The sequence below is a fragment of the Rhipicephalus microplus genome, chromosome 9 (genome assembly GCF_043290135.1).
Source record: "Rhipicephalus microplus isolate Deutch F79 chromosome 9, USDA_Rmic, whole genome shotgun sequence".
In the NCBI taxonomy this organism is placed as follows: domain Eukaryota; kingdom Metazoa; phylum Arthropoda; class Arachnida; order Ixodida; family Ixodidae; genus Rhipicephalus; species Rhipicephalus microplus.
This window is the reverse complement of record NC_134708.1, coordinates 49518759-49532602: the sequence shown is the minus strand read 5'-3', so window position 1 is coordinate 49532602 and position 13844 is coordinate 49518759. Positions and strand designations below refer to the sequence as shown.

Genomic DNA, 13844 nt, shown 5'->3' with positions numbered 1-13844 from the left:
CGTGCTCGACAACTTCCCGGAGTACATGCAGCCGAAGCCGAAGAAACCGCGGAGTGATGCGGCTGCGAGGAAACGAGCGCTTGCTACTGACAACGCTGCTGCGCGGCCTCTCGAGACAGGGGCTGCAACAGGCCTTTTTGTTGGAGCCGATGAAGACACCGTGCCTGCAGATGGACTTACCTCAAGTTTTAGCTCTCCGGGTCTCGCAGAAGTTCCGTGCTTCACCGTACCACTACAAGTTGAGGTGGATGCTCCTTCTGAACCTACCTCAAAGCACGAAGCCACCCAGGTAGATGTTCGCAGTAGTATTTCTGTTATAGAACGTCAGAAATTCAGACGAAAGGAGCGCGATTTAAAGGCGCAAATACAACGGCTCCGTGAAACAGTTGACAAATATAAAGAAGAACTGAAGCAATTAGAAGAAGATTGCAATTTGACTGCTTTTGCCAAGGTAGTTGAAGCTGCGCGAGAAAAGCACGTAGGGGCCTGCATCCTCGTTGACCAGGTGAACAATTTCGCCAAAATCAGACCTACTTACTCCGAGGTTACTGTTCGTAATTGCATTGTGTTGAGAAATTTGTCAACAAAGGCCTATGAATTTATAAGAAGGGAAAATCTCTTGAAGCTTCCAAGCAGGGCCATGTTACAGAGGTTTCTGGGCGTGACTACTGGCGAAGTGGGATTTAAAAGTTTCGTGAAAGAGCGTCTGAAAGCGGAACTAGAAAATCTGAGCCCCCAGCAAGCGAAAGTGTGTTCTCTGGTTGTTGACGAAATGAGAATACGGCAACGCCTGCAATACAACAAGCAGAGAGATGCCTTCGTTGGAGAGGTGGACTTGGGTAAGGATTGTGGAACACCAACAAAAAAGGGAACCAGTCCTAGCAAATTCACCGTTGTGTCTTATTTTGTCAGGGCTCTCTGTGCGCATTCGAATACCCGTGGGGTATTTTTTCACCAAGAACTGCACTGGACAGCAACTGTTCATGCTGATGAAATATGTGCTAAAGGAAGTGGAGACAGCTGGCTTCATTGTAATGCGCATTGTGACGGACAATCACAAAATTAATGTCCTTGCTTTGGAAATGCTTTGCAGTGGGAAACTGCGGCATTCTATAAAGCATCCCCAAGATCCCGACCGAAAGTTGTTCATCGCCTTTGATCAATGCCATCTGATAAAGAATATCAGGTCGCAGTTCCTGGCCCGAGACATGGGAAAAAACGGTGAAGTTACATCCTCTCATGTGAAGAGCCTGTACAAGATGCAACAGGGGAGTGTAATCAAACCTGTACGATTCATCACACGGCAACATGTATTTCCATCAAGTATTGAAGCCATGAGCGTCCACAAAGCTGTTCAGCTTTTCTCTCCTGCAGTTACAGCAGCGTTGAAACTGTTGCAAGAGCAAGCTGGACACACGTCTGACATCACCTTTGCTGATGCAGGCCCAACAATTGAGTTCATGGACACAGTGCATCGATGGTTTGTCTTAATGGACGTGAGTAACTGTGTCCAACACATACACAAGAATATGCCAGACTGCAAGCAGTACGAGTCTGCTTTTGATGAGCGCCTTGTGTGGCTCATGTCATCTTTCCTCGAATACCTTGAAGATTTGAGACGTGACTGCCAGCCAAAGCAGTTCCTCACTAAGGAAACGTATCATGCACTTATGCTGACTACGATGTCTAATGTTGGGTGCACCAAATACCTACTAGATGTAGTCTCCTTCAAGTTTGTGCTGACGAGGAAATTCTCGTCTGACCCGATTGAATCCTTTTTCGGATGGATAAGAAGGTCAGCAGGAAGTAATGATCAGACTGACGTTCGGTCTGTTTTGTCTGGTGTTGAAAAGGCCTTAAAAACTGGCATAATTTCTGCTTCAAAGACCAGTAACGTAGTGGATTCATCAAGCCATGACTCAGATGCACTTAAAGTTACAAGCAAACAGAAAGAAGTTCAAGCAAGTCAGTTTCCAGTAGAAGCTAGGAAGCTTCTTGAAGACCTCCTAAGAAGTCCCGCAAGCTTGCTTCCGACTGTGGACACAGCAGCACTTGCTATGGTGGGAGGCTTCGTGGCCCGTGTCATACAAGAAAAGATTGCTTGCAGCCCCTGCATTTCAGTTGTCACAAAGCCAGCGTCCTCATCCCCCATTGACAGTCTGATTAGGCACCAAGACAGAGGTGGGCTACTGTACCCCTCAAGTGAGCTTGTTAATGTTTTGTACGTGCTAAAAAAGTACACTGAACTCATTTTAAGCAAGCGCAGAGCAATACCGAGGCCTCTGCAGGAAACAGTCAGCAATGCTGTTTCTGCTATGGCAAACAGTGAAGTTTTTAAGCATGTTTGCATTGAGCACCGCTTGCAGTTTCTGGAGCTTGTTTGCATGAAATTTTGCAAGCCTGTGTTCACGAACTACGCCCTGGGCGTGACTGACAAATACGATGTGAGGAAGGCACTTCACCACAAGCCCTTGTCGAGAAAAGTTCTAAAACTGTGAATTGTGTTTTTGCGGCTGCTTGACTGACTGTACTATTTTTCTTTCATTGATGTTAGGAATTTCCTGTGCACCATATGCATCTTCGCAGAATACCAACAAAATAAAAGTTGATGTCCAAAACAAAGTAACAAGCGTTGTCACTTGAGTTTCGGGTTTTACAGCAAAACCGCAATGAAGATGCGAGGCATGCCGTAATATAGGACTATGGATTGATTTTGATCAGATGCGACTCTTCACCGTGGCCGTCGAGACTGCGCGCTGGCAGGAAACCTGCCGGCGAGAAAAAGGCCATGTTTTAACGCACACGTACGCAGCATATTTGCATTTCATATTCGTCAAAATGCGACTTTTAGGCTGCGAAACCAACCCGCAGCGTTGTGCTTCGCAACGTAATGCCGCTAAAGTAAGGAGCCGTCATGTGGTGCTGTCATGTCGCTTTCTTATATCTTTTTAAAGCGGCGAGGCAGCTACAAGTATTGTGGATTCACCTATGAAGCTCTAGGGTACCGGGGACTTAATATCCTTGGGGACAAGTATGAGTTTAGCGCATCAGTTTATCGTGAACACGACGCAGCGCGTGCACAGACAACGCGATACGCAATCCGCATTCATACGCTTATGCTTACTTGTATGATGCATTTCTACTCACGGTAATGCTTGCTGACGATGGTAAAGTTGTCCAGAATGAATATAATAGTGCGTTTTTACATTTGCGTCGAAGATATTTATGCTTTCTGGGATGCTCACTGAGTAAGCAGAAAGACTACGCGTCGTCTGCACTCTCCAGGGCTGCCGGCGCCCCCTGTCGGCTTGGCTCGAACTAGACGCGACGGTGCAACAGAATGGAAAGCGTGGGGATCGAGCGGGCACAGAAAGTATATAGGAGGCTATGCTTGAAAACAATTGACGTCTGGGCTAATGGGGGAAGGTTCGTGTCTGGGCCTCTCCTACCTTTTTTTTTCTTTCCTCCGTGTGTTCTGTGGTGTCACTTCCATGGATCTGGGCGAACTTTTGAATGTGCTATCTTGTTGTTATTCAAGGTTTCAGTGTTAAATTTGGTCGTGACAGCTGCGCAATGTGAGTAATGTTAAGCCGCGACCACTTCTAGGTGAAACGCGCGTAATCATGGCCTTCTTATGGCCTTCTCTTCATAGCCATTTAACTAAAGGAGGCTATGGTGCAATGGACGGCATTCTGACAGCGACTAGTGCATCGGCGGATGTAAAACCGAGTGTTGAAGACTTGGTTGACGAAAATCATTATGCGAACGAAGTTGCGGTAGACATGAAGCCTTCTGTTGATCACGGACATTATGCGAACGATGTTACGACCGACGTTAAGCCGAACATTGAGCATGAGCATGATGCGAATGAATTTACGTCGGACGTGAAGCCGAGTGTTGATCACGGACACTATGCCAATGAAGTTACAGCGGACTTGAAGCCGATTGTTGATCACAGGCATAATGCGAATGAAGTTATGGCATTGGTGGACGAGAAGCCGAGTGTTCATGATGGACATGTTGCGAATACAGTTACTCTTAGTGAAGGTAACGTACACCTTATTTGGTTATCTTTGGCATGAATATAATAAACTGAGGAGTGCCTCTTTGTTTTCCTCTGCTCGGTTATATAGAGACTTGTACTCGAAACACTAATAATTAGTTTGATGGGTTAGTGTGCGAACATGCGTTCTAGATCGGCAGCAGTGGCCGCATTTTGGTGTAGGCGAAATACTAAAAACGAATATCTATTTAGACATAGTTCCTCGGTGTACGGGTGTAGCTAGTGTGAATGTCCTAAGCTATTCTGAATTTCCTGAGCTACTCTGAATTTCGTGAGCCGCGTAAAACTAAATATTATATTCTTTACAGAGACACATTTTCCTGTTTTGGTGTACTGATATTCAAATTTGGTGGTACTTGCATCGATTAAGTATCTGTGCATAGACGGCAACTTGTATGAGGCATGTTCTGAATAAATGTACTGCTTTGTTAAAGTAACACATTTGCAATGGGGAAGGTTATTGTATACATTTATTTATAAGTGCAGTAACTCTTGTTATTTTGCTGCTCAAGTCTAGTTATATGTATGTTGTGGGATCTATGATTTGCATTGCCTTGCTGTGCTTCCTGTGGCTATGCAGGTTCTGTTTCTGCAGAATCCCGTGACCAGTACCATTTGCTCGTGTCAGTAGAAGATCAACTGCATTCCTGCCGGCAGTGTAACTATACGACCAGGAATAAAAAAAACATGAAAGTGCACCTTCGCCGGCACACAGGGGAGCTTCCCTTCCAGTGTCACCTTTGCCCGGCTACTTTTCTTGTGAAAGTCCGTCTCACACAGCACATTCGTACCCATACTGGAGAGCGTCCTTTCCCCTGCACCCAGTGCAATTTGTCCTTTTCACTAAAACACAGCCTGACAAAACACTTGCTCACCCACACAGGAGAGCGTCCCTTTTGCTGTGTTCACTGCAGTAAATCCTTTTCAAAGAAATGTAACCTGAAGCAGCACATGTGCACCCACATGCCCAACCGCATAATAGAGCGACCTTTTTCTTGTGGCCAGTGCAATGCATCCTTTTCACGGAAAAACTCCCTCACGGAGCACTTGCGCACCCACTCAGGAGAGCGTCCTTTCTCCTGTCTCTTCTGCAATGCATCATTTTCACGAAAGCCTGATCTCAGGGGACACGTACGCACCCACACTGGAGAGCGCCCGTTTTCCTGTGACCAATGTGACGCAGCCTTTGGGCTGAGCCACGCCCTCAAGCAGCACATGCGCACCCACACCGGCGAACGTCCCTTTTCCTGTGGCCACTGTGATGCCTCTTTTTCCCATAGAAGCAACCTCAAGCTACACATGCGAACCCACACAGGAGAGCGCCCTTACTCATGTGTTCATTGTGATGCATCCTTTAAACGGAAAACCAGCCTCAAAGACCACATACATTCCCACACAGGAGAGCGTCCGTATTCCTGTAGCCATTGCAATGCAACTTTTTCACAGAGAAGTGTTCTCCGTCGCCACATCTCCGGACTTCATCCCAATGAAGCCCAGAAGGGCAGGTGTGCCAGTATTTCTACTGTATAGGATACACAGCTGATCAATTCTGCTAAAACGTGATCTTTTTTGAAACCGTTTACTGAAGTGTGTCGTGAATTTGGGACATACCGGAAAACTCTGACCAAGCAAGTCACGAAATGTGTGCTGCCTTTAACGTCGTTTGTAAAATACTCACAAGGAAAGTAGCTTTCAGCAGGAAAAATCTAGCACAGCCTCGTGCAAAGAATGTAATGCTTAAATTAAGTGTTATGTGACTGATAGTGGAAAGCACGATGCATGCGCAATATCTCTCACTTAATTTTTTCTCGCCTGAGTGACGTAAGTTCAGTCTTATTATTTTGTGTGTGTATGCATGCAAGCATGTTGCGAATTCATGTCATGAATTTGCGACATGCCAAAAAGTATGCATTAAAGTTGAGTTTTAGATGATTTAGCTGTAGAATCAATGCAAGGTTGCTATGCAGAGCTGAAAATAAGCAAAATTTTTTGTTTGGCAGTGTCAAAATTCAGGAATTAAAAAGCTAAGGTGCCTCGAAAAGTTTTACGTTCCTTGGCTGTTGAGTTTAGAGAAAAGTGATTATCCATGGGAATTTATCAAGTGTCTTCAGATGACATTCCTGCCTCCATTCAAAATGCGGCTGTCACTGCCCAGATTTGATTCCGCAACCTTTGGTCGAGCGACATAACTGCTGGGACATCATGGCGGGTCGAATTTCCTTCAGTAATGAGAAGTGTAAAGTTTAATCAAAAAGGCAATTCTACATTTCATTAGATCACCTCTTGCAAAGTTTTTTCTGTAAACGTTTGATTGCTACTTCAATCCAAGAAATGAAATTAGAAAGTGGATTTGCCTGTGCATAACTCATTAAGTGTAAGTATTTCAGTATTTTAAGTATTTTAAGAATTTTTTAAAGTAAATTAAGTATTTTATAAGAATGAAGTCGACAAAATTATTACTAAAGACGTCATAGAACCATCATCTAGCCCCTGAGCCTCCTCGTCGTGCACGTTGTAAAGAAGGATGGCAGCTGGCGCTTTTGCGTGGACTATCACCATTTAAACAATGTCACTCATAAAGATGTCTACCCTTTGCCTCGGATTGATGACGCCCTCGACTGCCTCCATGGCGCCCAATACTTTTTGTCTATCGACCTTCGATCCGGCTATTGGCAAATTTCCGTTGACCCCATGGATCGTGAAAAAACCGCTTTTGTCATGCTTGACGACCTCTACCAGTTCAAAGTGATGCTGTTCGGACTATGTAATGCGTCGGCAACTGTCGAGAGCATGATGAACTATTTTCTACGAGGATATAAGTGCTCCATCTGCTTATGTTACTTAGACGATGTTATCGTCTTTTCAACTAAATTTGACAGCCAAATCACACGTCTACCATTCGTTCTGGATGTTTTTCGAAGAGCCGCTCTCGAGCTCAATTCTGCAAAATGCCCTTTCGAGCGTCGCCAAATCACCATACTCTGCCACCTTGTCAGTACCGGTGGTGTTCAACAAGATCCTGATTAAGTGCGAGCAGTACAAGGATTTCCTGAACCATGTTCAACTAAGGACATCCGAAGTTTTGTAGGGCTACGTTCCTATTTCGTCGATTTGTCCGCAACTTCGCCGACATCGCTCGACCGCTTACTGATCTCTTAAAGAAGGACGTTCCCTTCGCATGGGGCATACAGCAAGCGGACGTCTTTTCGGCTCTTACCCATCTGCTGGCTAAGCCACCAATACTCGCCCATTTCGACCCTGCATCACCTACAGAGCTTCGGACCGATAACAGTGGCCATGGAATTGGGGCGGTCCTCGGCTAACGACAGCACTGGAAGGACCGCATAATTGCTTACACCAGTCATCTTCTTTCACCTGCCGAACACAAGTTCTCCATCACTGGGCGTGAAGACCTATAGCTTTAGTGTGGGCTGTGACAAAATTCAGGCCTTACCTGTATGGCCGAACTTTTTCCGTTGTTACTGACCATCATGCTGGCTCTCATCGCTAAAGGACCCGTCTGGACGTCACGGCCGCTGGGTGCTGCGCCTGCAAGAATACTCGTTTGTGGTCCACTACAAGTCGGGACGCCTGCACACAGACGCAGACTGTTTGTCACGTCATCCGTTTGAAATGCCCGACTTGACAGACCTTGAATCGGACCCCTGCGTGCTCTCCATCCACGCTTTGTGTGATATCTCCACCAAACAACGACGTGACCCATCGTTACTCTCCATCATCGAGCGTCTGACCTCTGTTCCAACAGACCCTTCTGTTCACCTGTTCGAACTGCACAACATTCTGTACTGTCGCGGCTTCAATGCCGATGGCCTGGAATTACTACTCGTGCATCGATCTGGGTACCAGCGTTCTCGAACAACTACACGACGTACCTACAGCCGGTCATCTAGGCGTCTCTCGTACCTATGATCGTGTGTGACGTCGCTTTTTCTGGGCCGTACTGTATCGTTCTGTGGTTGGCTATGTCACTGCTTGCGACCGCCGCAAGCGCCCCTCTGTGCTACGGTCTGGCCTCCTACAGCCCATTGACATAACGATGGAACCATTGTTCCGTGTTGACCTTGACCAGTTGGGCCCGTTTCCTGCGTCCACCTCCGGAAATAAATGGGTTGCAGTTGCCACAAATTACGCCACACACTTTGCCATCACTAAAGCAGTGCCGACAAGCTTTTCCACCGACGTCGCTGACTTTCTTTTGTATGAAGTCATTCTTCATCACGACGCTCCGCGGCAGCAGCTTACTGATCAAAGAAGGTACTTCCTTTCACATGTTGTGGATGACATTCTCTGTGCCTGCTCCACTGAGCACAATAAGCTTACCAACGCTTATCATCCACAGACAAATGGATTGACTGAATGTCTAAACCGAACGCTGACGCAGATGCTGTCAATGTACGTTTCACCAGATCACCGTGACTCGGACAAAGCACTCCCGTTTGTCACTTTTGCGCACAACTAGTCACAGCACGGCAGAGCTAGTTATTCGCCGTTTTATTTGCTATTTGGCCGACATCCAGTGTTACGATTTCACGGCTGCCCCTTTGTCTACAGAGTACGCCAGCGATGTCGTTTCTTGAGCCCATGCAGCCCGCCAGCTTGCTCATGATCAGCTGCACTTGTCGCAAGAGCATCAAAAAGACCATTATGACAGTTGCCACCAAAGCGTGCACTTCTCGCCGGGGTCTCTGGTACTTCTCTGGACACCAAACCGCCAAGTCGACTTATCAGAGGAGCTACTACCACACTACCATGGCCCCTACTAAGTGTTACGACAACTCAGTGACATGAGCTACAAGATCACACCCCTAAACAATGCCTCTGTAACCCCCTCACTCCAGACGGATGTTGTCCACGTTTCCAGACTCAAACCGTATCACCCTGCTAGTTCGTCGCCGTACCAAGCGCCATGACGGTGCTTCCGCCACGGGAGAGTGATGTTACAATGCATCATTGACAGGATCAAGTGTGGCACTTTGTGAAGATGACGAAGAGGCCTGTGCGTTAGACGCTCGCGCGAAAGGTAACTCTGCCATCTTGTCTGGCTGCCGATTTTCTGTGGACGTTATACTATATGCCTAGATCTCGGTCGTCACAATATAGACACTAATCTTCGTGAAACGCCAAATGTGGTGACAGTGCTGCCTACCCAGTTTTATAAACATCACATATGTACTCCTTTGATACAGCAGTCACGTCGAGTTAACGTCGATTGTGGTTAGTTACAATGCACCGAAGTTGATTTATGTAGCACTGTCTAGGGCCAGCATCCTCGCGAGCATCAGCGCTTTGAAGCATCTTTGAAGCGTGTGTTGCAAATACATATGTTCCAGTTGGCATCGTTGCGCAAGTGCGAACAACTGTTTATATAAACATCTGCAACTCTTTAATGTATGTCTGTGCGTGTAACATTTGTACGTATTCTAGCGCCATTTCATAAAGTGTCGCTGAATAAAAAAATTGCAACACGGTCACTTTCCCTCCGCGTGCTTTGCATAAAGTCGATTCCCAGGTACGTGGGATCTGCCGAATTTTTTCTCTCTCTCTCTTTTTTTATGATAACGATTCCGCAGCACTACACTGCCAACAGGAGAGGCCCTGGCGTATGGGGTATACCATACATTGTTACATGTATTGTGTTGCCATTGTTAAGAAAAAGGACCCGTGGTCGCGATTCTAAAGTACGATGTTTACTATGTCAGGGCTAGCTCCGCCTGCTTACTTCGTCCCTCTCCTTCTCTCAATCTCTCGCGCCTCCCCCCGAGCCCCTGCTCCTCTTATTTATTTTTAACAGCCATCATTGAAATGACACACGTATGTACACTGTCGTCATTTATGAAAGGAAACATGTGAGCGCGTGGCCTGCGCTTTGTGGTGGCTGCCTACAAGACCATCAGCACTTTGCGGCCATCATCAGCCGACAGCAAAGGAAAAGACGTCCGCTTTTGGCAACACATAGAAACCTCCTTGAATTAGATCATACAGTTTCTCACAAAATTATTGTTAAATGTCACCGGTTGATGATGATGTGGTGCCGTTTCTATTATAATAGGTCGCCGCGCGTGTATGAAACTCTATGCCGCATGTATGAGAGACCAGCGCTGGACAGGTTGGATAGATGGATGGATGGATGGATTGATTGATATGGCTGTACCCTTTAAATCAGGCGGCTAATGCCTCCTAGCCTTACTGCTTAGTGAACCAAAAACTAGGTTTATCTTTTTTTTTCCTTTAAATAGTGAAGTTGAGGACTGGTACTTTGCAGTGAAGGGTTTAATTTTCACTCGTGCCTTGACTTTAGCCACCAATCAGATAACCTCCTTCTAGTTAATTCAACCCGCTTATAGTCTATTTTGCCCTCCCTGTCCTTAAACCCCAGTGCATTGAAAAACTCTGCGCCATCATCCTGTTCTGTAAAGGGTGAAGCCCTTTACAGAACAATATAAAGTGTTCGGCAGTTTCCTCCTCCTCTCCACATGCACTGCATACCGTGTCTACCCCTTCGTATTTGGCCTGATAAGTCTTGGTTCGCAATACTACATCCAGCCCTGGCCTCAAACAGTGGAGAACTACCCCGAGTATTATCATAGACCCTTTCCTTGGCAATTTCCTGCGTAAAAGTGTGAAAGATCTCTAGTGCATACTTCTTAATCGTGCCTATTCTCCACAAATCGGTCTCAGCTTCTTTCACCTTCTTCTTAACCGATAATTCTTTTTGGTTTGGCCCCCTGCTGTTTTCTAAGTATTTACCAATCAATTTTTTGGTTCGCTTCCTCCATTTTGTATCGACATTCTTCATGTACAAGTAGCTGAAAACTTTCCTAGCCCAATGCTCCTCCCCCTTTTCTCTCAATGACTTTTGAAATTTTATCTTGCTGCTAGCTTCCCTGCCCTCAAATAAAGTCCATCCCATATCACCTTGTACTCCCTTATTTGCATATTCTCGTGAGCTCCTAAAGCAAGCCTACCTATTCCACGTTGCTTAACTTCTAATCTTGCTTGAACTTCTGATCTCACGAAAAAGACCGCATTGCCGAATGTCAGACCAGGAACCACGACCCCTTTCCATATTCCTCTCACAACATCATACCTATTGTAATTCCAGAGTGCCCTATCTTTCATCACTGCTGCATTCCTGTTACCTTTAGTTGTTAGGTTTTTTTCAAGTTCCCTTAGGTACTCGGTCCGATTGCTTATCCATACGCTCAGATATTTGTATTTATCTGTTATCTCTGTGCACGAGACCTCCTGCATCCCAAGCTCACTGCTTTAATTATCATTAAAAATCATGACTGCTGATTTTTCCTTACTGAATCTGAAATCTAAGGTGGCCCACCGAAACAGAGCACCTGGGGGCCGAGTCGCGACACAACTCAGCTGCTGGCGCTGAGACGACCAGCCGCAGTGTACCATCAAAAGGTAACACTCTGAGAGCATGTGCGCGTGCTGCTGCCGTGCTTCATTTTGGAACGAACACCTCGAAAAGCCATTGCGCCAGTAATACTGCATTGTGGTTTAGAAAAATAACTTTCTCCTAATGCTACTCTCACATAAAAAGCACTAAACACAGGGAGAAGTCCTGCAAAGGAGACTGCGTCTATGCATATATAGTATCAAAGGGACAGTTCTCTGCCGTGATGGCAGCTCCCTCGTCCTCATGTTCTGGTTGTGTGCTTTGTTTTGGGCTAATCTAGTGCTGGCGGACATGCCCCCATTAATAAATTAAGTCCGTGCGGCGACTATACCATGCTGCCAACATCTGCAGTAAAACAAAACAAAAGCAGAGTAGGTGGTAGCTGCGTTTTTTTTTTTCCTGGCATCGTTTGTACGCCCTGTCTGAGGTACTTATGCACGGGGATGTTGATCAAGCACACCACTATGACAGCATAGCACGTGTGGTGTCGCGCTGCTATTCTTGAAGGAGCGGGATAGATGAGCGTGACCACTGCGGCCGCACTTCGATGGGGGTGAAATATAAAAAGAGCACCCTTGAACCCAGATATATGTGCGCATTGGAGAACCCCAAGCGGTCACAATCTTGATACGCACCCTATACAGCGTACCTCAAAATGATATCTTGTTTGGCACATGAAAGCCTAGCAGTTATCGTTGTTGAACAGACAGCGTCATTTTAGGCCGACACAGGCAAACGGAAAAACTGAAACTGTGTGTTAGGCGAACTAAACAACAAGTAAAAATCGAAGACATTTGATACTTCTCTAGCAAGGCATATATTTTGATGTTACTTAGCCACGTCAGCCAAAAAACGCTTAGCGCGTCTGCTGTCTCCACAAAGCTAAGCTTCAAATAGTCCGCTGCTTTTTTCGTATCAAGAACTCGGTGTTTTGCACATATTAAGTTAAGCAGAGGCATCTCGGCATCGAGTGCTCACCGCGAGCACAGGCGTAAGTGAACGTGACCCCGCACAAGTATTGTGGACAAAGAAACTTTACTTTACACGCAACAGTTCACACACAAAACAAGAGGACTACTTGCCTATCGTATGATTCGCTTCACGCGGCGGCATCAGATGGAGTTTGGTGGTGATGGTCAGATGGATGAACTCATGGTAACTGTTAGTCCTGAAGTGCATGACTCAACGCTCAGCGGGCCTCATAAAAAAAAAAGTTTACATTAGCCGCCTGTTCCATAATACGCTCGTTTTCTTTGTTTCTGGCAAAACGCCTTTAAACTTGAATGTTTGGCCTTGGTTTTCACTGGTGGCTGTCTCCACTATCGAATAAACAAAGCAGACACGCGCCATTCGGTTTGAAAACGAGCCTTACAGCACTTGACAGAAGAGAGAGAGCATAATTTTGCTCACCTGACCGCTTGAACACAATGCCGCCTCCTCTTGTTACGTCCTCCATTTTCTTTATACGTCCTCCCTGCTTTTATACACTGTTGCACTTGAATACGCAGCACGCCACCGCCCATAAGTTTTGTTACGGCAATGCGCGCACAAACCGCCTCTGCCAGCCGCCACTCTCGTCTGCGGGAGCAGCTGAGATGTGCTCGCTCTCACCGTCGGGGCGGTCGTGCAAACTCCAGTGCAAACTACAGCTCAAGGGGCTAGGCTAGAAAAAGAAGAAGCTATTGAATATATAAGAACATGGGTGACAGAAAAATTTCAACAAAGAAGTGCTTTATTCACCACAATAGACAGTGATGAATAAAGCGGCACAATGGCTCCATTTTCACAACAAGAGTGGGAAAGGGCTGAGAAGAGAGTTCCTAGTAGTACATCAACAGGCCCAGTTGGCATTCCAATTATGCTTATAAAGACATTAGGACCGAAGTCTAAGCAGGCTTTGAGAGAGGCAGTTGGCAAAATAATAATCGATGGTGAAGTCCCCAAACTTAACAGGATGAGCATGATCTATAAAGGAAAGCGGGACAAAGCCGACATAAACAGCTACCGTCCTATAACAGTGACATCAGTGGTCTACAGGCTGGCGATGCAGATTATAAAGGAAAGATTGCAGGCATGGATAGAGAATGAGGAGGTGTTAGGGGAACAGCAGAAAGGGTTTTGGAAACACAGGAGGTTGGAAGACAATCTGTTCTCACTGACGCAGTGTATCGAAATAGCAGAAAAGGAACACTGGCCCCTGTGGCTAGCATTTTTGGATATCAAGATAGAGTACGATAGCGTGGTTCACGAGGACCTGTGGTGAATACTGGACACCTAGGTGTGGAAGATGGAGTCACTAATCTTTTAAAGGATATCTATAAAGGTAACGAGGCAGTTATAAATTGGGAC

At 46.1% G+C, this 13844-nt stretch overlaps 1 protein-coding gene across 1 annotated transcript; it reads left to right on the top strand.

Annotated features, from left to right (window-relative positions):
* The first annotated feature begins 3381 nt into the window (after positions 1-3381).
* Positions 3382-9555, top strand: LOC119185274 (uncharacterized). The gene is made up of 2 exons (XM_037434359.2): positions 3382-4047; positions 4644-9555. Exons 1-2 carry the CDS (start codon positions 3624-3626, stop codon positions 5591-5593), a joined length of 1374 nt encoding a protein of 457 aa, XP_037290256.2. The 5' UTR covers positions 3382-3623; the 3' UTR covers positions 5594-9555.
* The last annotated feature ends 4289 nt before the right edge of the window (positions 9556-13844 follow it).

Excerpts from the sequence above, each read along its gene's own strand:
- LOC119185274 (XM_037434359.2), top strand. The coding sequence starts at position 3,624 with ATGGCCTTCTTATGGCCTTCTCTTCATAGCCATTTAACTAAAGGAGGC. Across the intron at positions 4,048-4,643 it reads TACAGTTACTCTTAGTGAAG|GTTCTGTTTCTGCAGAATCC; the intron begins GTAACGTACACC and ends GTGGCTATGCAG.